The sequence below is a fragment of the Chanos chanos genome, chromosome 2 (genome assembly GCF_902362185.1).
Source record: "Chanos chanos chromosome 2, fChaCha1.1, whole genome shotgun sequence".
NCBI classification, from domain to species: domain Eukaryota; kingdom Metazoa; phylum Chordata; class Actinopteri; order Gonorynchiformes; family Chanidae; genus Chanos; species Chanos chanos.
In genome coordinates, this window is record NC_044496.1 from 36,229,474 (window position 1) to 36,251,173 (window position 21,700).

Consider the following 21,700-nt stretch of genomic DNA (forward strand, 5'->3'; position numbering starts at 1 on the left):
TATTAAAAGAATCACTATTCAGTATATGAAACACATTAGATGGAGTTAAAGGCATGTTTTTTGTTTGTTTGTTTTGGGGGTTTTTTTTGCATGCAAGTGGGGAAAAAGATGATTTATTCAATACTCGGTATGAAAATATGGGAAAAAGTGAATCTGGCCAATTAATGAGATGATCACTGGTTGCTCTTGAAGTTACTGTTTTGCTTGTAATTGCAGTTACATAATGGCAGTATAGCTGTTTGAGTTTCAGGTATTCACAGTGTGCATATAGAAAAGTATCCATATTGTAATTGTATGCGAGGGTCTGCCCAACAATAAAAAACCTACCAATCTCAAGCCTTCACAGTAATTTGGTATCTCAGCTTTTACAAGCAAAATGGTAACTTTAAGAGCAACCAGTGATCATCTCATTAACTGGCCAAATTCACTTATTTCCATACTGTTATACCCAGTATTAGGGATGGACAGAAACAAAGTACATTTACTTCAGTACTGTACTTAAGTACATTTTTCGAGTATGTGTACTTCGTCAATTTTTCTGGAAACTTATGAGTTTTATTCAACTACATTTGAAAGACAAATATTGTATTGTATTGTACTGACTCCACTACATTTCTATGAAAGTAGTCTGGGGTTCGCCATCTGTTATAAAAAGGAAAGAGAACACTTGCTCCATGACCAAACAAAGGAGGAACACAGTTCCATATTACAGACGGTGTTCTAAACATATTCTTTCTTTTTGCCGACCCATGATATGTGTATTAGTATTAGTACAGTGCATTTCTTGGGTTTATACCTCATGCAACAGTTCCTCCATCACCGGCCATAAATTTTAGAGATTTGCTTGAATAGGTTTTACTTTTTAATTTAAGTTTAAGTTGAAACATAAACAGTGAAAAAGGAGACATTTTTCAAGCTACTGAGCGACATTCTCAAATGGATTTATATACATATTTACAGTTATCTGACTGAACAAAGAGTTGTCAGTGTTTACATACATAATCACAGTTGCTTCCAGTTAAAAAAACAAAGGAAAAACAAGGAAAATCAGCTTTTTTTTCCCCTTATTTTTGTTCAAGTAGAGTTGATATGATGGCCGTGGATGACAGTGGCGGTTTCTCACAGTTTCTGATGAAAAAAAATATTAAAAATCGTACAGTTAAAACAATATGGCTCATTTGTTGAGTATTATTAAAACCATAGAGAAATGTTTCAAAATGAAGAGTGTACTGAAATTGCAACACATCGTAAAGTTTAATATGCACAAAGCATGCAAAGTTACGGTTCTCTGTTAGATGTTTTTGACTTTTTTTTTTTTTTTAACTGAAATCAGGTTTTTAACCAACATTCAGGAGAGCTGAAACATCATTGCACTAAGACAGAAATAACTGGGATTGGATTTCTTCAAAATATCCTGAATTATATGAAATGAGACTTACTGTTTGATTGTCAACTTTTGTGGATTCTTTGCTTATAATCACTCCATCCAGAGTTACTGTCTCTACAAGGTTAGTGTTGAAGTAGCTTTCTCCTTCATAGTTTTCATCTTCACAACCATCCACACCTATGCTGAAAACTTCCTTCATCTTCTCTGGCATCAGACAGTCCATGAGTACCACCAATATCCCAATCAAAGCACAGAGGAAACCTGCCAATCAGCACATATTCAGTTCTGTCACTGCGACATCACAATGAAGGTCACACCTCGAAGCCAGGAGTGAGTCACTATACAGTTAAGTGTTTTCTGTCTACTTATTGCTATGACATCAGTCTGTGCCAGTCTCAGTTTACCGGCAATAAGGAAGCTGTAGACATGTACAAAACCATAAAAATGTCCCGAAATTTCCAGAAATGATTTTATCACACTCCCTTTCCTGATTGCTCCTCAGATGTAATAACAAGGTCCTTAATGGATGAATGAAAGTCATTTTTGTGAATAATCATGCCCTTCACATTACTTAGTGCGATGAAAATTAGTCCTAAATGTGTTGTTGTATGTTACCTGTGGCCAGTGCTAGCCAGAAGGAGTGGCTGAAGTTACTTTCCAGGGGCTCTGCTCCTATGGTGAAATGACATTGAGGCAGGTTGTATATTGTTGAGAATGAAGCCATGGATAAGAAGATGAACACGCCTGTGACAAACATCATGTACCCAGCATAAAGGATAACTGGCATCGAGAACAGAATATTAGCAACCAGCCAACAGCAAAATGCTGTCCTGAGAGAGGGAGAGAGAGAGAGAGAGAGAGAGAGAGAGAGAGAGAACATCAGAGAACTATACTTTTATGATTTTTTAAAATACAAATAATTTTTTCAGTGGAATAAAGAAAAAGCTGGTGTGTCTTACCAGAGGGTTGCTGAAGCATATCGACCAGAGTATCTGTACTGGTATATGAGGCCACATGGGTTGTTTAAAGTGAATTTCTCTGCAATATACAGGATGGGGTTGGGCAAGCCTTTCTCCAGTGCATCAGAGTACTCTTCATCAATCTGGCTCGACCACTGGAACATCTCATTATAATCTATGGTTTCATTGAGCTGCTCCACAGGGTTTCCTGTATGGATGTGAGGGACATTTTTTATAACCATCAAGTACTGAACAGGGTTTCACAACTGCACTTCTGTGAGACTGACGATATTGCACAAACACACCTTATTCAAATCATCCAGTTGTCTCTTAGTCTTTTATAGAGGAATGAGGGTTGTTAATGCTGGACAAAAAAAAACATAATGTCCAGCAGATTCTCATGACTTGAGGAGAGGAGTGACACCCACTTAAGACAAATTATCCAGGATGTGTGACTTTGGACCTTAATAAAGTTCATATTTTATGCATACATTATACTGTATGTTGTTACCAAGGTAATGTGTATTAACGTTAATAGTAGTGTATTCAGTAAATTCACTAACCCCTTAGCGTTATGTTAATTCCATATAGACCCACATGCAGGCCAACCTCTGCATTCACTTCCGCACTGCTGAAGGACTTGTAGGTAGCATTTGCCTTCAAACTGGCCTCTGCCCAGTCACTTGTGAAGTTTAGTGCTACAGAAAGAGAGACATAGAGAGAGGAACATTGAATAATTAACAGTAGAGTGGCACATCAAATCTGTGGCTCCCCTTACGCTGTTAACTGTAGTATTTAGTCATTTAGATTCCCTACCAAAACAAGAAAAAAAAAAAGAAGAATTAATTTCGATGTACAAAAACATAAAAACTGTGTCTTGTCCAGGTATTTTCAGTGTAATATGACATTTCTATTTTACCACAAAATTTGGTTTATTTCATTATGATCTGGGGATTTTGTCTTCTCCACTAATGTATTTAATAGGACATAGAGTACTCACCTACTATAACTACTCCAATAAATAAACTGGTAATTATCCTAAACATCCAGAACAGTCTCTAAAAGAAAATCATATCAAAGGAAATAACAGTAAGAGGGATGCATTTTGATCCACAAGTTCATTTCTTTCTTTGTAGATAAACTGTCATTACAAATGTGCTTGCAGGATTATTCAACATGACCTTCTAGCAGCACAGTCACAGTTAATGTCTTTCGTCCAGAAGCTTTTCTTCATTTATGTTTCTAACTTCAAAATCACGCGTCAGTTTATTCTTACCGATTTGCCTCGAATTCCTGGCAGAATAAGGAGAAAGCTAACGGCCAGCACCAAAAAGACCAGAATGATCGTGAGCAAGCTGGTGCTGAAGATGAAGGGGGTTCTTTGTGATGGGTAGAATGGGTAAATGTCATCGTAGAAAGTCATCTCTCCTGTAAGTGCGAGAACTAAAAGCTGCAGACAAACCACGTCACAGAGAGGACAGTGTCGGCGAGGCGCTCTCAATTACCTGCAGATCAAGAGATAAGTGCCTTTGTCCCATATACACTGATTTCAACGCGATTATTGCTTGAAATGAATTGAGTGCGACTTAATCACATTCTCTTTATCAGCAAAATATTGATATTTCATTGTCTTGTGAAATTCAGAATACGAAAACAGCTGTTTAATAGACTTATTGTAATGCAAATTAAACTGGTAAAATGATACTTTTGCACTCCAGTTTACCTTGACGTTATTCAGAAAGTTGGAAAAGTGTATAAAAATGTAGAAATAAATGGAAATACGTTAACTTAAACTTAAATCATTGTATGACAATAATCCACACTTTTAAATCATAAAACAAGACACATAAAGTGTTATAATCCAAACTTACTTGAAAAAGGTACAGGACAGCAGTTTGTGAAACAAACAAATAATTTGGTGAAAGAAGGGTACTTGTCAGCGTGCCGAAAGGTGCACATCTTTTATATGTTCTCCTTTCCCCTAAATTAGAGCTAATTTGCATTGATAAGCATTCCCAAGAACAGACATGTCAGTAAGTACTGACCATCCCTTTCAGGAAGTCTGACGCTCAGTCTTCTCACCAAGCATAAGGGTCTTCCGTGCCTTCTGTGCCTAATGATGTCTGCTGTCCATTTCCGTTAAGCTCTTTATAAACATCTTTTGGATGAGCTCACTCTAGTTCGCTGCAGTACTTTGTTGCTGTCAGATTCTATACTTTACGGTAAGTTTTACTGACCAGAATTTAAATACGACACTATAACTTTTCTGTTTTGCTGTTTGTTTGTCATGGTGAAATATTCCTTACCTTTTGCGTATTGCATTTGGAGTGTAATACTGTTGGATTCAAATGCGTCCTGGTTCCGGCAACGAGTACTCTAGTATTTTCGGACCATGGTGGTCACGCACACAAATTGTAAACGATGTCATCTGTCCGATAGAACTGCCAATGTACTTTGTCTTCACATGCCTCCTCCTCGACTCAAGGGTTCTTTTAGGTGACTTGCCGGTTGAAGAGGCGCTCCGCTTGGTTGCCCCCTCTGTAAGGATGTATTTACGCAAAACAATCTGGAATATTTTAACTGGACTGTCTGTCATCATTTGCTGTGTGTGTGAGTACGCTCAAACACAGAAATAAACACCAACAACAAAACATCCTTAGCGCGTATCCTGGTATGTACATCTCATTGTAATCTATCATTATACTGACTAAGACTGTTCTTACTTACGAACTCTGTACCTGTACAGACTCGGAGTCCAGTATTACGTGGGAAGTTCAAAGATTTGACGGCTGGTACAACAACTTAGCGTACCACAGCCGAGGAGCTGCAGGTAAGCGTCCTCCCATCTCATATAATGTAAATAATCTATATGTAACTGTTAATGGCCATAACGGCTACTTATAACTCAGGAGCGTCTCTCATGCGACTGCTGCCTGCACGCTACTCTGATGGAGTTTACGAGCCAATCAAAACGCTGCCGAACCCGCGTGAAGTGAGTAGTGTTGTCTCGAGCGGGCAACCCGGACTTCTCTCCAAAAGGAACCAGACGGTCTTGTCGGTGTTCTTCGGTAAGTAGTATTTGGTTTAACTTCAAGTCTAAGAATTACCGTAGGTTGTCAGTCATGAATGATAATATGACAGAAAACAATAAAATCGACCTCTCGTGTGGTGTAGCTGTTCCAAACGAGGTTGGCATGAGCTTAGCAAGGGAGGCTAGACATTCAAGTGTGCTTTTTAATAGGAATTTTTGTTGACTTTAGAATTTTACATCTGTATCTCTGAAGTCTCTGTCTGATTGGAAACGTATTGATGTGCCTGATCTTTGATAACAAAGATCAATTGAATATTCAGTATATAAATGGAATTCTCTTCACACAGCTTTCTTGCACAAGTATCCGTAGGCAGTGTGCAGGAGATTTTTTATTCAGTATACGTCCAAATAACTGACTTCCATGCTCCTATATCTATCAAGGTGTGAAAACCTGACATTGATGCCATTTACTATATGATGTTAGTAAAATCTGGTGCTTTGTCTCCTGGTCCTTCAGGTTATCATGCCGTGCTTGAGGTCTCGGAGACCAGAAGGCCTGGATGTCCACCTGAATTCATGGATATCCCAATCCCAAAGGGAGACGCAATATTTGACCCTGACAATACCAGTCAGGTTCTGTTGCCTTTTCAGAGAGCACACTGGGACCATAAAAGCGGGAAGAGTCCGAACCATCCCAGGACACAGGTACCAGAGAAGAGAGTGCTGGGTTCAGGAATGCCTGCGTTCATCTCCAAGAGCACTACAGAGTATAATCCATGTTTCTTTAGTCAGTGATATTTAGTCAGTTTGGAGGGCTTTATACTGCTGATAGGTAGCCTGCTCAGCCCTCCATGGGGACAGACATCCACGTGCTTCAGGCTACAGAGCTTATTTCAGAGCATGCCAAGCACAGGTCTTGAACCTGGGTCTGTCGTGCCAAAAACCAGACTCTAGTTGCTAAGCTCCTATTCATCAAGCTTCCCATTCATTACTTTGGTTACTAGATTTTACACCCCAGGTCGGCACTGGTCCATTAAGACACACAGGGGGTAAACGCTATAGGTAAATGAATATACTGCATACAGAATGTGTTTGCCAGGTACTCACACTGCAAAGTACATGAACACTTTTGAGTACATATAATGTATGCTCAGCAGGGTAAATGCAATTATGAAAGCAATGGAGAGCAATGACTTCTTGATGGTAACTGTACATAGGTGTCCGTGCAATTTAGAATATCTCCCGAAACAACCATGTAAAACTCAAGGAAATGTAACACTGGAAGACCTACACTTGCTCTTTGCTTTTGTTGCGGCAGGTAAACGATGTGACAGCCTGGATAGATGGCAGTTCTATCTACGGACCATCTAGTTCCTGGAGTGACGCCCTGAGGAGTTTTTCTGACGGGCTTCTGGTCTCGGACTCAGGCATGCCAATGCGTAGCGGTAACGACTACCTTATGTGGAGTGCTCCCAATCCTTCCACTGGGCAAACTGGTCCCCATGGTCTATATGGTAAACAATCTTTACAATCAGTTAACACAGTGACACTGAACTGGTTTGAGCAAACAAGGAAATTCTGTGAAGTTGAAAATTCTGATAGGTCCTGATGTAGAACAAATGTGTTGTAGAAATATAGTTCAAACATTAGTCATTACTTAATCACTGGCTACTGTAGACAACGTGCTTGATAGCATAGTGAGTCACACATAGAAGTTATGGTTTGACTTTTGTGATCAGAACCACTGCATTATTGTCCAATAAAACACTGAACAGGGAAGTTAAGTCTACAGTGTGCAAAGAGGTTCACTGTAACATGCAAGTCTCTTCCATTTGTTTCTTCAGAGTTGGGGAATGCCTGGGCTAATGAAAATGTCCTGACACTTGTTGAGGGGATCGTGTGGTTTCGGTATCATAACGTCCTAGCATTGCAGCTGCGGGAGGAGCATCCGGCCTGGTCAGATGAAGAGTTATTCCAAACAGCCCGAAAGTGGGTCATTGCCACACTCCAGGTACAGAAAAAAAATCTTTGTGATCCTGTAATTTTTGTTCGTAGAGAGAAAGCCCTAAAGCTTATTCATTTTTAACAGACTGGCTGGTATACCCTTATGTCTCCCATTTGTTTTTTGTTTTTTTTTAATGCTCTGAGACTTATTGCAAATGTGCCAAAATTTTTACGATAGCATTTTATTGGCAACCTCCATGAATCCCTAAAACCACAAACCATATCAGTGCAAAAGTTTAAGATTTCTGTGTTTCACTGTGTCCTTGTATTTCTGTCCTGTTTTCCTTTTATTAGAATATTGCGTTCTATGAATGGTTGCCAGCGTATCTCGGAGTCTCAGTACCTCCATATCCAGGTAAAAGTGTGAGTGTGTGTGTGTGTTTGTAGGTTGATATGGCTATGCTTCAGTAATTTGTGCTTAGTTGAGTCACCACTTGTGGTTCTGAATAAACTCTCTGTGCGTTTCAACTGCGTCACTGAGGGTTAAGACAAAACGAGCCAGGTGGTCTGTTGAGTTAACTGGGTTTTTTTTTTTGGCGGGGGGGGGGGGGGGGGGGGGTTCTAATTATATATGTTATATGTCATCATATTCTATGACACATTTCTTTTGCGCTTATCTGAAGCTTCTGCTAAAATCTTTGGAGAATCCCCTGCTGATGTCTCTGGAGCAGATGCATTTTTGATCTTGTCACCTTTGAAAATGCATGCTATATTAATGATTTTTGTGGGGGAAAAAATGTATCACTGGTATTTTGTTGTCCTTTTCGGTATACTATTTGTAAATATTTTGTTGTAAATAGTTCTCTGCTCCTTCAGCTGCAATGTTTTTTCTTTTTCTTAGTTTCTATGTTCTCTGATTTTACATGGTCCTCCTTAGGTTATCAGAAATATGTGGATCCTGGGGTCTCTCCTGAGTTTCAGGCTGCTGCCAGCTTTTGGATGTCTATGGCTCCCCCTGGTGTCTATATGAGGTGTGTACTCACATTCAAACATTTTGTTCTAATGTCATTAGCTGAATTTGCGTTTTACTGGAGCAAAAACCTGGGTCTTAATGACCCATTTGTTTGTGTTTGGGATCTGATTTTTTGACTTCAGATATGTCTTAGAAGTTTGATACATTTATCATGGGGTTCAAATATAAAAAGAAAAAACACAGCCTATCATGCTCTTTAAAACACAATTATTTGACTGGCAGTATATGAATAACCGGTGCATTGACTGGTCCAGTATTACTGTTTGTGAAACTTGCAACATAAAATCTTACTTAAAATCTGTGGTAATCTGAAACTGTACAAGAGGTGTCATTTTGCACTATAGAAACCATACACAACGCTAATTATACACATGGTTTAGTACTGGTGTAGGACATACAGAGTTCTTCCCCACAAGGTATATTTCTGTGGCTATACAACATGTGTTGATACTGGATGATGACTTGTTGGCTAATGCTTTCTGACGAGCACAGAAACAGGACCTGTCACTATCGGAGCGTTGTTAATATTGATGAAAGCACATCTCCAGCCCTGCGATTATGCAACAACTTCTGGAGCAGAGAGGTGAGTCCGACAAAGGCTACAATGATTTCTCACAGAGGACAGAGAGATATCTAGAGGAGGAGAGTATATGAGTGAGAGAGAGCTTGTAATTCACATGAAACATTGTAATGTCATACATCAAGTTTTTTTCCAATCTTTGTTTGTTTGTTTTTTTTAAATAAACTCTTTTGTGCTCTAGAATCCCAACCTGATATCAGGTGATGATGTGGATGACCTCATCATGGGCATGGTCTCTCAGATCGCTGAGAGAGAGGACAGAATCATCGTGGAGGACCTAAGAGGTATTTTCATGACATTTCCTTTAAAAACCAGTATGTACAATGGTGTTATGTGGCAGTTATAATGCATCCTAACACTATATAAATAGTTATAAATGGCATTTTACAGTCGTATGATTGGCTCGGGATGATCCTTAATATTTATGAGAAAAAATGAAGCTGTTGCCAGAAGAAGCTGTATCCTCCTAACTAGTTGTGCCACATCATACTCATTCACAAGTAATGAACTTTTAGCAGTATGTTTGTGCAGTTTTCTTCAGTATGAAAATGGACAGTATCATTCATTTCATTTTGCTCTGTGACTGTCCCCACACATCCTTGAACCTCTGAAAAAAGAGAGCAGATTTTAGACAGGTCTTCATGCTGTAGCAACAAAATGTTTGTCCATGAGTATGGGGATGTATCAGTACAACACAGGAAAGCCCATGTCTTCTCTTTCCTCTGTGTGGCTAGATTACATGTACGGTCCATTACGGTTCTCCCGGTCTGATGCGGTCGCTTTGACCATTCAGAGAGGCAGGGATGCTGGGCTGCCAAGCTATAACCAGGTCAGAAAAGCACTGAACCTTTCAGCTGTAGAGGCCTGGGCAGACATCAACCGTGAACTCAACCAGACTGACCCAAAGGTAAACTCACACCAATCCAGGTAGAATGTGTCAATATGCTGACTTCATTACTAACGCTATAAAGAGAGATATCTAGTCAGAACTTATTATATTTGATCTATCAGTTCCTCAACCGCTGCTTCTGTCTCCAATGTTACAGTTGTTTATGGACCTGGCTGAGCTCTATGAGAATGATATCTCCAGGCTGGAACTGTTTCCTGGTGGTCTGCTGGAGTCAGCAGACGGACCTGGTCCTGTTTTCTCCTCTATTATCTTAGACCAGTTTGAGCGCATCAGGAATGCAGACCGCTTCTGGTTTGAGAACAAGCAAAATGGGTAAGAAGGGATTCATAGGATGTGACATATCATACTTATGGATCTGTAGTATTACAATGAAATATATTTCAGAGATTGCTTGAGTTTATCACATTCTGTCACCACAACTCTGTGTAGATATTCCTCCAGTCTCTCTTTATGAGGTATAATGTCCTTACAAGCACTTGTGTTGTCTTTGTCTTTACCACAGTTTGTTCACTGAAGAGGAGATCAAGACCATAAGAAAGACAAAGTTCCACGATGTCCTGCTCTCTGTCACCAGTGCGCAGGAGGGAGACATTCAAGAGAATGTGTTCTACTGGATGGACGGTAAAAATGTTTTCAACATGAGTACTAATAACTAATATTTACATCAGTATGAGATACTGTGCATGAACGCCAAGAAGCCCTGTTGTTAAGTGCTTTTTTATTTTCATCTTTAATGTATACTTAGTATGTGATTGACCAGTCATTTAAGGATATTGAACATTGTTTATGGTAATTATGTAGTCATCTGTAAATGATCATGTTTCACGCTGATGATGCTCTGTCTCCCTCAGGTGACCCTTGCCCTCAACCTAAACCAATCAATGCCTCAGATCTTCACCCTTGCACCAAAGCCACAACGCACCGTTACTTTGGGTCTGACAGCCAAGCTGGTTTTGGTGTCACGGTGGTTGTCCTTTGCTGCTTTCCTCTTGGTCTGTACACATTTTTTCCGTCCTTTTTTGTTTTTGATATCAACATCTAAACCTTTATTAAACACTAGACACAATAACAGTCATTGCTGATAGCCCTCACATGCACTTCCTTGTGAAAATAAAGCTCACTTTTGCTTTTATCTGAACAGTTGGTGATAGTCAGCTTAAAGATTTTGATTGTTTTCTCTGATTAGTGATAGATAAGATCAGTATGTGGGTACAAGGCATTGAGTAGCCTTGGATCTGTTCTAATTCCTTCAAGATCTTCCTCCTTGAATTGCACAAAAAATGCAGATAAAAATATTGTCATATCATATTCATACTATTAATGAAATTACTTCCCTCTTTGTAAATCCCATTTAGTAAGCTATGTTGTGGCTTCTGTTGTGGCCTACATGCGTTCATACAACTTCAGAAGGTTTCAGAAAAAGGTCAAAACTTCAAGTAAACATGAACAGCCCACAATTGGAATCACTGGTGAGTTCACGTGCCTTTTCAGAGGTTCAGATTTTCAGCACTCAAAGAATTCTGTGTGAACTCTTTGGCTTCAGGGAGCCATTGAGCACCACAGTTTAGTTCTAAGCAAATGCTTTCTGATTCAGACTGTCAACAAAGCATTAAGCTCTTGATCAGTAGAATCAGGCCCAGTGATGCTTGGAAAGAACCTATTTTGATGCTTGGAAAGAACCAATTTATGCTATCTACTGGGTACCCAGAACCTGGCCTGAATATCACTCTCTCATTTATTCCATCTCTCCTTGTTACATGATTAGCCTGTGAATGGCAGGGGCCTAATGAACCTCCTCGAGAAATCAGTCTAGTAATGGACAACAATAAGAAGCTGCAGATCTTTAACCACAGTAACTCTCCAGTGCGCTCACTCAATTTGGATACTCAGGACTACTTGGATGTCATGCTGTCCAGTGATCGCCAGCAAAATGCACTGCTGCTCAAACTCCCAAAAGAGTATGACCTGGTGAGTGATGTTTTCATTCACATTGGACTGGTCTGTGATGTAGTGTTTTACAGTTCCTTCCCTGGGAATCAAATGGACATCATATTTTAGCCCAGCATTGGTACACCTGACTGAACTAACCAAGGGCTTGATGATTCAGTGAAACTGACAGATCGAATCAGGCGCGACAGTCGTCACTAAAAGACCTTAGATGAACGTGGAACAATGAGGTCAAGCAAACCCACAATGTCCTCCACCAACAACATGTGTTCACTTCTTTTCCACAGGTTTTGTTTTTTGAAGATGAAGGCAGGAGGTCACAGTTTGTAGGACACCTGCAGTCAAAGTTGGAAGACAGTTCCCTAGGCCTGACAGTGAAGAACATGACAGAGAAGGAGCTGCTGAAAGAGGCAGTGACCAGAGAGCAGAGGGCTCAAATACTGGACACTTTCTTCAGACATGCTTTTGCTCAGGTATGGACTCAGACAGGAGGTGATTCGTCATTTTTTAAGAGGGGAGGAAGGCCCAATGGCCAACAGGGGGAATGGCCCAGTGGTCACTGACACTACTGTATAGAGTATATAGGGGCATGGCAGGTTAAAAAGGAAGATGCATTTTGGTCATTTTGCTAACAAAGGGGATGGCAACCCCCCCATACCCCCTACAAATCGCCTACTAGACTCAGGTGTATGCATTCCCTCAAGAGGGATCTCAGACAAGAGTACAGTGGCCACTATATTCCTGGACCTGGTTGTGTGAACTGCATTTAAAAGCTGTTTGAAGTACTTTTGATAGACATTGGTCACTACTTGGACGTTCACTGCAGAGTGTCTTTTTGGATGTTCACCATCCATATCAACAGAGGGGCCATTTTGATCATAAAAGAGTGGTCTGAAAACAGTCTAAACAGTCAAATGTCTAAAGGTCATTTGTGTGGTCTCAGATCCTGGATATTGAGAGAAGTGACACAGGATACCTGAGGAATGAATCCAGTCGGAAGACCAGGGAGGCTCTTCAGTGTGAACTCACAGGAGCGGAGTTTGCCGACGCACTCGGTCTAAAACCTGACTCACTGTTTGTGGAGTCCATGTTTGCACTGGCAGACAAGGATGGCAATGGATACCTATCCTTCCAGGAGTTTCTTGATGTCTTTGTTGTCTTCATGAAAGGTCAAGTTACAATGTTTGCAGGGTGTTAAATTAGGTGATAGCAGTGTAACAAAACCATTCAGTATGAAATATACAATCTAACGTATCGTTCTATTTAATGACTTTCCTCTGAAAAACAGGCACGCCTGAGGAGAAGACTAAACTTCTGTTTTCAATGCATGATATCAGAGGAGATGGCTTCCTGTCCAAGGAAGAGTTCTCCACCTTACTCAGGTAAATGTTAAGGTCTCTTTTTGTTGTTTTAGTGAATGTTTCCTCATAATGATTCCTCCTGAAGGAAGTATTCTTGCTCAGACATGCCTCATGTAAAAAAGTTAAGTTCTGTTAGGAATGCTAAGATATACTGGTGATTCATGCTGATTGTAAACTGAACATATTTAGTTCCTCTTCACCGAACTCTCCACCCTTGGGCAGGTCTTTCATCGAGATCTCCAGTGGCTGTCTGTCTGCGAGCCAGGTGGATGCAGCCATTCAGGCTATGATTCATGCGGCGGGGTTTGATGCTAAAGAACAGATAACCTGGCAGGATTTTCACCTCCTGCTCAGCGACCATGAGAATGAGCTGCAGTTCGCACAGCTTAACATCAAAGGTGAATGGAGCAGAGGGTCTAGTGTTCTTTAGAAACATCTCGCATGTCACGTTAATGCTTCACATTAAGAATGAGCAACCTCGTTCGTAGAGTGTTTTACAATAAAGTAAAAATCTGCTCCGCCTTTCTGTAAGTAAATCTGAGATTGTGTCGCAGTCATGGCTAGTGGTTAATAAACTAGTGCTGAGCTACTTAGTGAGGGGGTTTCATAACTGCTTATAAAAACAGTTGTTTTTTACAGTGCTGTATCTTTCTCTCTCTCTCTCTCTCTCTCTCTCCCTTTCTACTTCCTTTTTAGCATTTCAGTGATTTGACAGCATTTAGTATTTGTGATTGTTGCAAAGCACTTCATTCAGCTCTGTGGGATTTGTTTGTAGGCATGGAGAAGGAGGGTAAAAACAGGCTGAAAAGGCAACACAAAGTCTCTTTTCTCAATCCAGCAAGGAAAAGGTAAGTTAGCTGTTGAACTGATGATCAATAACAGGCACACAATAGACTGTGGTAGTAACTTTTGTTGATAATGCACATCATGGTGAAAATCCTGTGGTCTTCAGTGTATACACAGATTTAAAAAAGAAAAGAAAGAAAATGAAACAGAAAGAAGAAAACATGAGGAAAGTATTATGCAAAAAAGACATTAAGAGAAAGACATGAAATTAAAACAATATAAAAAAGGAAACTCATTAAAATGAGAAAATATGAGTTACAGACAAATTCTTTTTTTTCCCTCTCCATTACTCTTGTGAAAATATATGATTTACAGTTCGCCATCTTATCACGCCAGTACTCCCGTCTCAAATGGAATCGAGGGGCAGGAGCTACGCAAAAGGTTGGGTGTGAAGTAAGCTGAGTTTTGACATTTTCAGAATAGTCAGATGGAGTAACTCAAATGCACTGACGCCTTACAGAGCATGCAATGTATCCATCAGGTGAACACCTGTACAGCTGATGAATTCAGCTTCATGTATGACCTCAGCACGGGTGACCTCAACACAGGTGAACTGGTGCAAGCACTTGCATTTCAGAGCCAGACTGTACACATGCTCCTGTGTTATTGCTATTACCTTTGACCTGACCATAATGATACAGTCAGAGCTATGGAGCTATGGTGGAATAGCACCGTGTGTTCATACATGTGTTTTTGTTCACTGATGGGTCTGTGGTTGTAGTTCAGATTCCCGTAAACCCTTTCTTCCTCAGATTAGTCAAACGGGGGCATGTATGATTTTGAGGTGTTTACGTAACAGCTGTCCCTGTGGATTTATTTGGAAATCTTATGGTTAGGAAGCAGTTACATTACCTTTGTTAATCGTTCATGAATGGCTATAAATTCATTGTGTGTTCTGGATGCTTCAGTTTTTCTCAAGTGATATTTTCTTTGTAGTTGAGCCAGGACACCTGCTTCCACAAAAAAAAGGCTTAGCAATAAGGGGACAAGTCTGATCAGGAGTGTGTCCCCAGGGCTAAAGCGAGGACACACAATGATGAACAATTAAAAATGACAAAATCAAACCTCTGTAACTCTCTCAGATCAGCTCAGTCCAGTCCCAGTGTGTATGTGAAGCCACAGAGAAAACATTACAACAGAAATCCCATCAGGCAGAGGATTCAGCAGTTTAAGCGTTTTGTGGAGAATTACCGACGTCATATAGTCAGCCTGATCATCGTCTATGGGATCACAGCAGGTGTTACACTGGAGAGATGTTACTGTGAGTACTTCTTCTTTCATGTTCCTATTTTTTAATTTTAAGGTTAAATTCCCTTTCATATCCTTACATTACCATCAAAAACTGAGGTTTCTTGAATGTTTGACTTTTTGTTTGTACACCTCCCCTTTTTTATTAACTATGAGTGCCATAAGCATAGTCTGTGAGGTGAAGGTTAGGACTCTTCATTAACAGGTACAAACTGTTAGTGCTGTGTTTAGACTATGGTTTGCAGGCTCTGCATTCCGGAATCCCAGAGACTACGGCCGTGGGGATCGTTGTATCCCGGGGATCTGCGGCTGCCGTCTCTTTCCTGTTTCCGTTCATGCTGCTGACGGTGTGCCGGAACCTGATCACACTGTGCCGGGAGACGTTCCTCAACCGATACATCCCGTTTGACGCCGCCGTCGACCTCCACCGCTGCATGGCCATGACGGCAATCGTCCTCACAGGTCAGGAAGAGAAACAAAAGGCTTCTGACATGAACACACCTTGAAATGGGATTAGCTAATGCTTTTGATCTTAGCCAAATATTAGTCACTGTGTATTGTGATGAAAACAATACCCTGTTATGTTGAAGGTGTGTGGGAGTTCAAAAATAAGTCACCAAGTTTTGCATTTCTGTGGATTGGGCTTTTCTTTTTTTTTCAGTTGAGTAGTTTAGTTCATTGTTTCGCTTTATGAGTACATGTAATGTTTACGTAGCAATATAATTATTCTGTGTCACCCTGCGAGTGTATGCACCAGAATGGCTTATTATGACTTATATTGAAGCATTTAAGGAGTTTTTATTTTTAAAAGAGTATAATGTATATAGAGAATACTTTATGGGATGTTCCCAATGCTGTGTACATTCAGGTTTGACGTATTGTAGAAAAATGTCATTTTATCTATGCCTCACCTGACGGCCACATTTGTTAAATTGAGCACAATGTTATATCTATAAAAGTCATTTTTTCATTAGCTTTCATTAGAGTTGCTGACAGTGGGAGAGTGTGTTTGGAGTGTCTTTGTCTTTGATGTGACACTAACTTTAATTTCTTCTCTGTTTTTTCTTCAGTGGTTCACACTTTGGGACATGTGGTCAATGTTTACATTCTCTGTATTAGTGACCTAAGCATCCTGGCCTGCTTGTTCCCGAGAGTTTTCTCAAATAATGGGTAACCTGATCAAAAGAACAACATTTCCTATTTTCTGTCTTTTTCTGTTTTTCTTCTTTTTGCAGCACTGTAACTGTGAACTGCTAACACACTCTATATTTTGTCACAGAGAATCTATCATTCACTCCTGTTTCACTGTTTGTAATGTTGTCTTATGTGTTTTTTTAGATCAGAGCTTCCACCAAGATGGACCTTCTGGTTCTTTCAGACGGTTCCAGGTAAGAGACAGGACAGCACCAGATTTAAGCAAAAACATTGAGAGTCTGCAAATTCAAAAGAATTCATCCATTTTGTGGGTGCTTACAGATATGTGAGTTCTCATCTCTCTCTCTCTCCCTCTCTCTCTCTCTCTCTCTCTTCCAGGTATCACAGGGGTCCTGCTCCTGCTGATTCTAGCCTTCATGTATGTGTTTGCGGCTCACCATTTCAGACGAGTCAGTTTTCAGGGATTCTGGATCACACACTACTTCTATGTCATGGTTTACATACTGGTGAGTCTGATGTGAGCTTTCGTTATCAGACTGGAATTGTCATCAATTCTATATCTACTCTTTTAAATTGTTTATGCAGTTTAGTACATGTCGACTTGACGAACATAAGGGTACCTTGGAATTACATTTTTAATAGGATAACTCTCTCTCTCTCTTTCTCTCACCTGCATGGACAGACTGTGATCCATGGTAGCTATGCTCTGATCCAGGAGCCGCGCTTTTACATATACCTGATCCCTCCCGCCCTGCTCTTCCTCTTTGACAAACTCATCAGTCTCAACAGGAAGAAGGTGGAGATTCCTGTCGTGAAGGCAGAGCTGCTGCCCTCAGGTACAGGACCCAGTATCTATCACTACCTCAAACATGAACACAACCATGATCAGAGAACTCTGACTCTGTCTTACACATCTCCCTCTACAGACCTCATCAAGTAGCTATGCTTAAGTTTAAATAACTTTTATATTAGCAGCCTTCAGGCTAAAAGACTGTTGTGCTGTAATCACTGTTGTGGTAAAAATTGGTGTAATTTTCATATCTTAGCTGTATACACCTTCTTTTAAAGGGTTAGTTACTGCCACAAATAGAAACCTGCTTGAATTTCTTCCTCTCTTCTACCTTCTCTTCTATTGGCAAACTCTGAGGACACATGTTGGTTGGGATTGTGCCTTCGTTAACTCTGACTGTTTTGACTGACAGGTGTTACGTATCTGGAGTTTAAGCGTCCACAGGGGTTTGTGTACCGCTCAGGGCAGTGGGTGCGCGTGGCATGTCTGGCTCTGGGCACAGACGAGTACCATCCCTTCACTCTTACGTCTGCACCCCATGAAGAAAACCTCAGCCTGCACATCCGCGCTGTCGGCCCTTGGACCAGCAAACTCCGCGAGGTTTACGCTCCAAATAACTTTGAGGGTGCTTACCCAAAGGTAAGTTATCTACTTAAACATTTGAATAGGAGCTAAAAAAAAAGGCAGGAAGCTAAAGAACTGGATACTACCACTCCTTAGAGTTAAAGGCTTTGTGATTAGTGGACGAGTTGAGTATGTTGGTACACAGGCTGGTATTATTCATTTCAATGAGCACACAGGGATAGAACTGTTTAAAACTGCTTAGGTAGAGCTTTTCATATTTTTTTTACATGTGGTTTCAAAATATTTGGTTATCCTTAAAAAGGAATCCTTTTTATAACCAGCCCATTACTCTTGAGAGTATGGTCCATCTTGATCTTGACATTTGTTGCTTTCATTTGTTGTCATTCACCATATACAGTTGTACATGGATGGGCCCTTTGGAGAAGGACACCAGGAATGGACAGACTTTGAGGTGTCTGTTCTCGTTGGCGGGGGTATAGGAGTCACACCATTCGCCTCTATTCTAAAGGATTTGGTGTTTAAATCTTCAGTCAAGTTCAAGGTTCAATGCAAAAAGGTAATGGTTTGTGTCCCCTTCTCTGTAAAATATGCAGAACAGATTTTGTGAACACAGCAGAGGCCTAACAGTGTCAGCCTTATCAGGGAATACTCACACACCCCCAGAGATAAGGACAAAAGAAAACAACTATTAAAAATAATTTTAAAGGAAATGTGCAAACTATATACAAATGTATTTAAAAAAAACCCCACTAATTACAGATCCGTTTCACACCTGACTTTGCCTTTAGATCTATTTTATCTGGGTGACACGGACCCAGCGCCAGTTTGAGTGGGTGTCTGACATAATTAGAGAGGTGGAGGAGATGGATGCTCAGGACTTGGTCTCTGTGCATACCTACATCACCCAGCTACCCGAGAAGTTTGACCTTCGCACCACCATGTTGGTAAGACCACCAAACTATTTAAAGGGATCTGGCCAATAACTTCTGAATTGGTCTCTTGGAACAAATGACAAACAATTGTCCAAGGGAAAATATCAATATTTTGACATATTTTGGCATGGAACTGTCAGTTTTTATTATAATTCAGCTTTAATTCTTTACTGTGTCCTGTCTTAGTCCTTTTTTTCATTTTCACCCTACATCATGGGTGTTATTTCTTTCAAAAGTGCCACTAATGTTGTTGGTAGTGGCACTTGAAAAAGGTTTGAGAGTTTTGGTGTAGCAACTTTGCAATTTTTCACACTACCATTTTATGGGCATTTCATCTATGATATTTTGTGTAATTATGAAATGTGTCATGACTAATATATCAAATACTAATGTTTCTCTGACTGACAAAATTTAATGGTTTTTTTTTCTTGAGGATTGACTTTTTCAGTGCTGTGTACAAAATCATAGTGAGAAGTCAAATATCACCTTGATCTGTAATAGCATAGGTTACATGTCTGACATGAATCCCTAGTAACTAATTGAATCAACAAAATTATACATAAGAATTAAAAATGGCCAAAAATACCTGAAAAAAAGGTAGACAAGAAACATCTGCCATTTAAAAAAAAAGAAAAGAAAAAAAAGAAATACTTAAAGAATTGCACTCTGACCAGCTCACTGCCTGACTGACTGTATTAAAGTCTTATTCTGACTGACTGTTGTGAATGAGAAAGCTGTATTAAAGTCTTATTCTGACTGACTGTGTTGTGAATGAGAAAGCTGTATTAAAGTCTTATTCTGACTGACTGTTGTGAATGAGAAAGCTGTATTAAAGTCTTATTCTGACTGACTGTGTTGTGAATGAGAAAGCTGTATTAAAGTGTTATTCTGACTGACTGTTGTGAATGAGAAAGCTGTATTCAAGTCTTATTCTGACTGTTGTGAATGAGAAAGCTGTATTAAAGTCTTATTCTGACTGACTGTTGTGAGTGAGAAAGCTGTATTAAAGTCTTATTCTGACTGACTGTTGTGAATGAGAAAGCTGTATTAAAGTCTTATTCTGACTGACTGTTGTGAATGAGAAAGCTGTATTAAAGTCTTATTCTGACAGACTGTTGTGAATGAGAAAGCTGTATTAAAGTCTTATTCTGACTGACTGTTGTGAATGAGAAAGCTGTATTAAAGTCTTATTCTGACTGACTGTGTTGTGAGTGAGAAAGCTGTATTAAAGTCTTATTCTGACTGACTGTGTTGTGAGTGAGAAAGCTGTATTAAAGTCTTATTCTGACTGACTGTGTTGTGAGTGAGAAAGCTGTATTAAAGTCTTATTCTGACTGGCTGTGTTGTGAATGAGAAAGCTGTATTAAAGTCTTATTCTGACTGGCTGTGTTGTGAGTGAGAAAGCTGTATTAAAGTCTTATTCTGACTGGCTGTGTTGTGAGTGAGAAAGCTGTATTAAAGTCTTATTCTGACTGGCTGTGTTGTGAGTGAGAAAGCTGTATTAAAGTCTTATTCTGACTGACTGTGTTGTGAGTGAGAAAGCTGTATTAAAGTCTTATTCTGACTGACTGTGTTGTGAGTGAGAAAGCTGCATTAAAGACCGTTCTCCCTCTACAGTATGTTTGCGAACGTCACTTCCAGAAGGTTTGGAACAGAAGCCTGTTCACTGGCCTCCGTTCTATCACTCACTTTGGCCGTCCTCCCTTTCTCTCCTTCTTCAGTTCCTTACAAGACGTGCACCCTGAGGTATGACAGTATGCTTATAAATGCAAATATGTGAAAGATACACTGTTATTCGTCTCAGTACCACAGTTCTTGTCTGGAATATCTTATACATTAAATACAGAGTTGTTTTCATTAGCAAAACATCCAGGCTCTATAATATATAAAAATGTCATCACATGTCTGCTGTAGCAACCTACACATAACTGTCAGAATATATACGCTTTTATAATGTTTATTCACGTGCATATCATTTGTGATCCAACCTCAAACAAACCTCCTGACCCTAACCCCCCATCTGAACCCCCCCCCCTCTTTTTCTCCCTCCTCCACTGCCTGTCTGAAATATGCTTCAGTAACAGTGTGGTCTCACTTGACTCCACTTGGCCATCTGTGCATATGATGTGAATACAAACGTAAGTATGACATGTAAACATTTGCTGACACTTTTGTCTGATCTCCCGTCTCCCAAGGTGGGGAGGATAGGAGTGTTCAGCTGTGGTCCTCCAGGCTTGACGAAGAACGTGGAGAAAGCCTGCCAACAGATCAACAAACGGGATCACACCCACTTCATCCACCACTACGAGAACTTCTAACCCTGTTCACATTCACTATGATATCAAAAAGGGTTTACCACCCTTTGAGCTAATACTCTTTTAATGCCACTGTCAGTCTCTGTACTATTATATAGGTTTAAATTTCTCATTTTCATTGTAATAATGATTATGGAATTATACTACATTGGATTCAATCCCAGTTTCACTTCACTGCTCTGTTTCCTGAATCCGGTGAACAGAATTGTATTCTTCAGAGAAAAACAGCTCATGTGCAAAGGAGTTGTGTAGGTTTCAATCAATAAAGATCCATACATTCAATATTGTGTCGTGTTTATTGTTGTGCCGACTTTTAGCAAAGAGACATTTTGTCAAACTGGTCTAATCTAAAGGCAATGAATGACACTACTTCCCAGAATGAATGACCCACGTTAAAAAAAAGTCACCAGCAAAGCATCTTATCAGCAGCCAGAGAAGCAAAGTTAAACAATCAGAGTTGATAATTAATCTACAGAACTCATCACACAATGGTCACTCAGAATCATAAGGACAAGGATTCAGTTACAAATTTCAGGGACTACGCTGATCATAAAAACTCTTTAGTGAAGTCTTGTTGTATGCTCTCATGTCCATCAATCCAACTCTGTTATTACAATATCCTGAGGAAATTTCAATCAAGCTTTTAGAACATACCACAGTTTTTCGTAAAATAATTA

The 21,700-nt window shown here is 39.9% G+C and overlaps 2 protein-coding genes across 2 annotated transcripts; one reads left to right on the forward strand and one right to left on the reverse strand.

The window, feature by feature from the left end:
* Positions 1-1,119: 1,119 nt before the first annotated feature.
* On the reverse strand, positions 1,120-3,769 carry LOC115804806 (dual oxidase maturation factor 1-like). Its single transcript, XM_030765301.1, has 7 exons — positions 3,623-3,769; positions 3,347-3,404; positions 2,910-3,044; positions 2,347-2,554; positions 2,003-2,217; positions 1,440-1,648; positions 1,120-1,128 (listed from the first exon to the last, which is right to left on the reverse strand). Exons 1-7 carry the CDS (start codon positions 3,767-3,769, stop codon positions 1,120-1,122), a joined length of 981 nt encoding a protein of 326 aa, XP_030621161.1.
* A 925-nt stretch (positions 3,770-4,694) lies between these two features.
* duox (dual oxidase) lies at positions 4,695-21,026 on the forward strand. The gene is made up of 33 exons (XM_030765302.1): positions 4,695-4,725; positions 5,093-5,176; positions 5,256-5,414; positions 5,895-6,082; positions 6,696-6,891; positions 7,222-7,388; positions 7,676-7,736; positions 8,259-8,352; positions 8,847-8,937; positions 9,116-9,218; positions 9,669-9,841; positions 9,981-10,156; positions 10,347-10,465; positions 10,696-10,836; positions 11,200-11,313; positions 11,610-11,812; positions 12,079-12,264; positions 12,735-12,960; positions 13,080-13,173; positions 13,375-13,550; positions 13,928-14,000; positions 14,314-14,391; positions 15,081-15,259; positions 15,478-15,708; positions 16,317-16,416; positions 16,585-16,634; positions 16,780-16,907; positions 17,084-17,237; positions 17,604-17,830; positions 18,174-18,332; positions 18,565-18,720; positions 20,326-20,454; positions 20,904-21,026. Exons 1-33 carry the CDS (start codon positions 4,695-4,697, stop codon positions 21,024-21,026), a joined length of 4,569 nt encoding a protein of 1,522 aa, XP_030621162.1.
* The last annotated feature ends 674 nt before the right edge of the window (positions 21,027-21,700 follow it).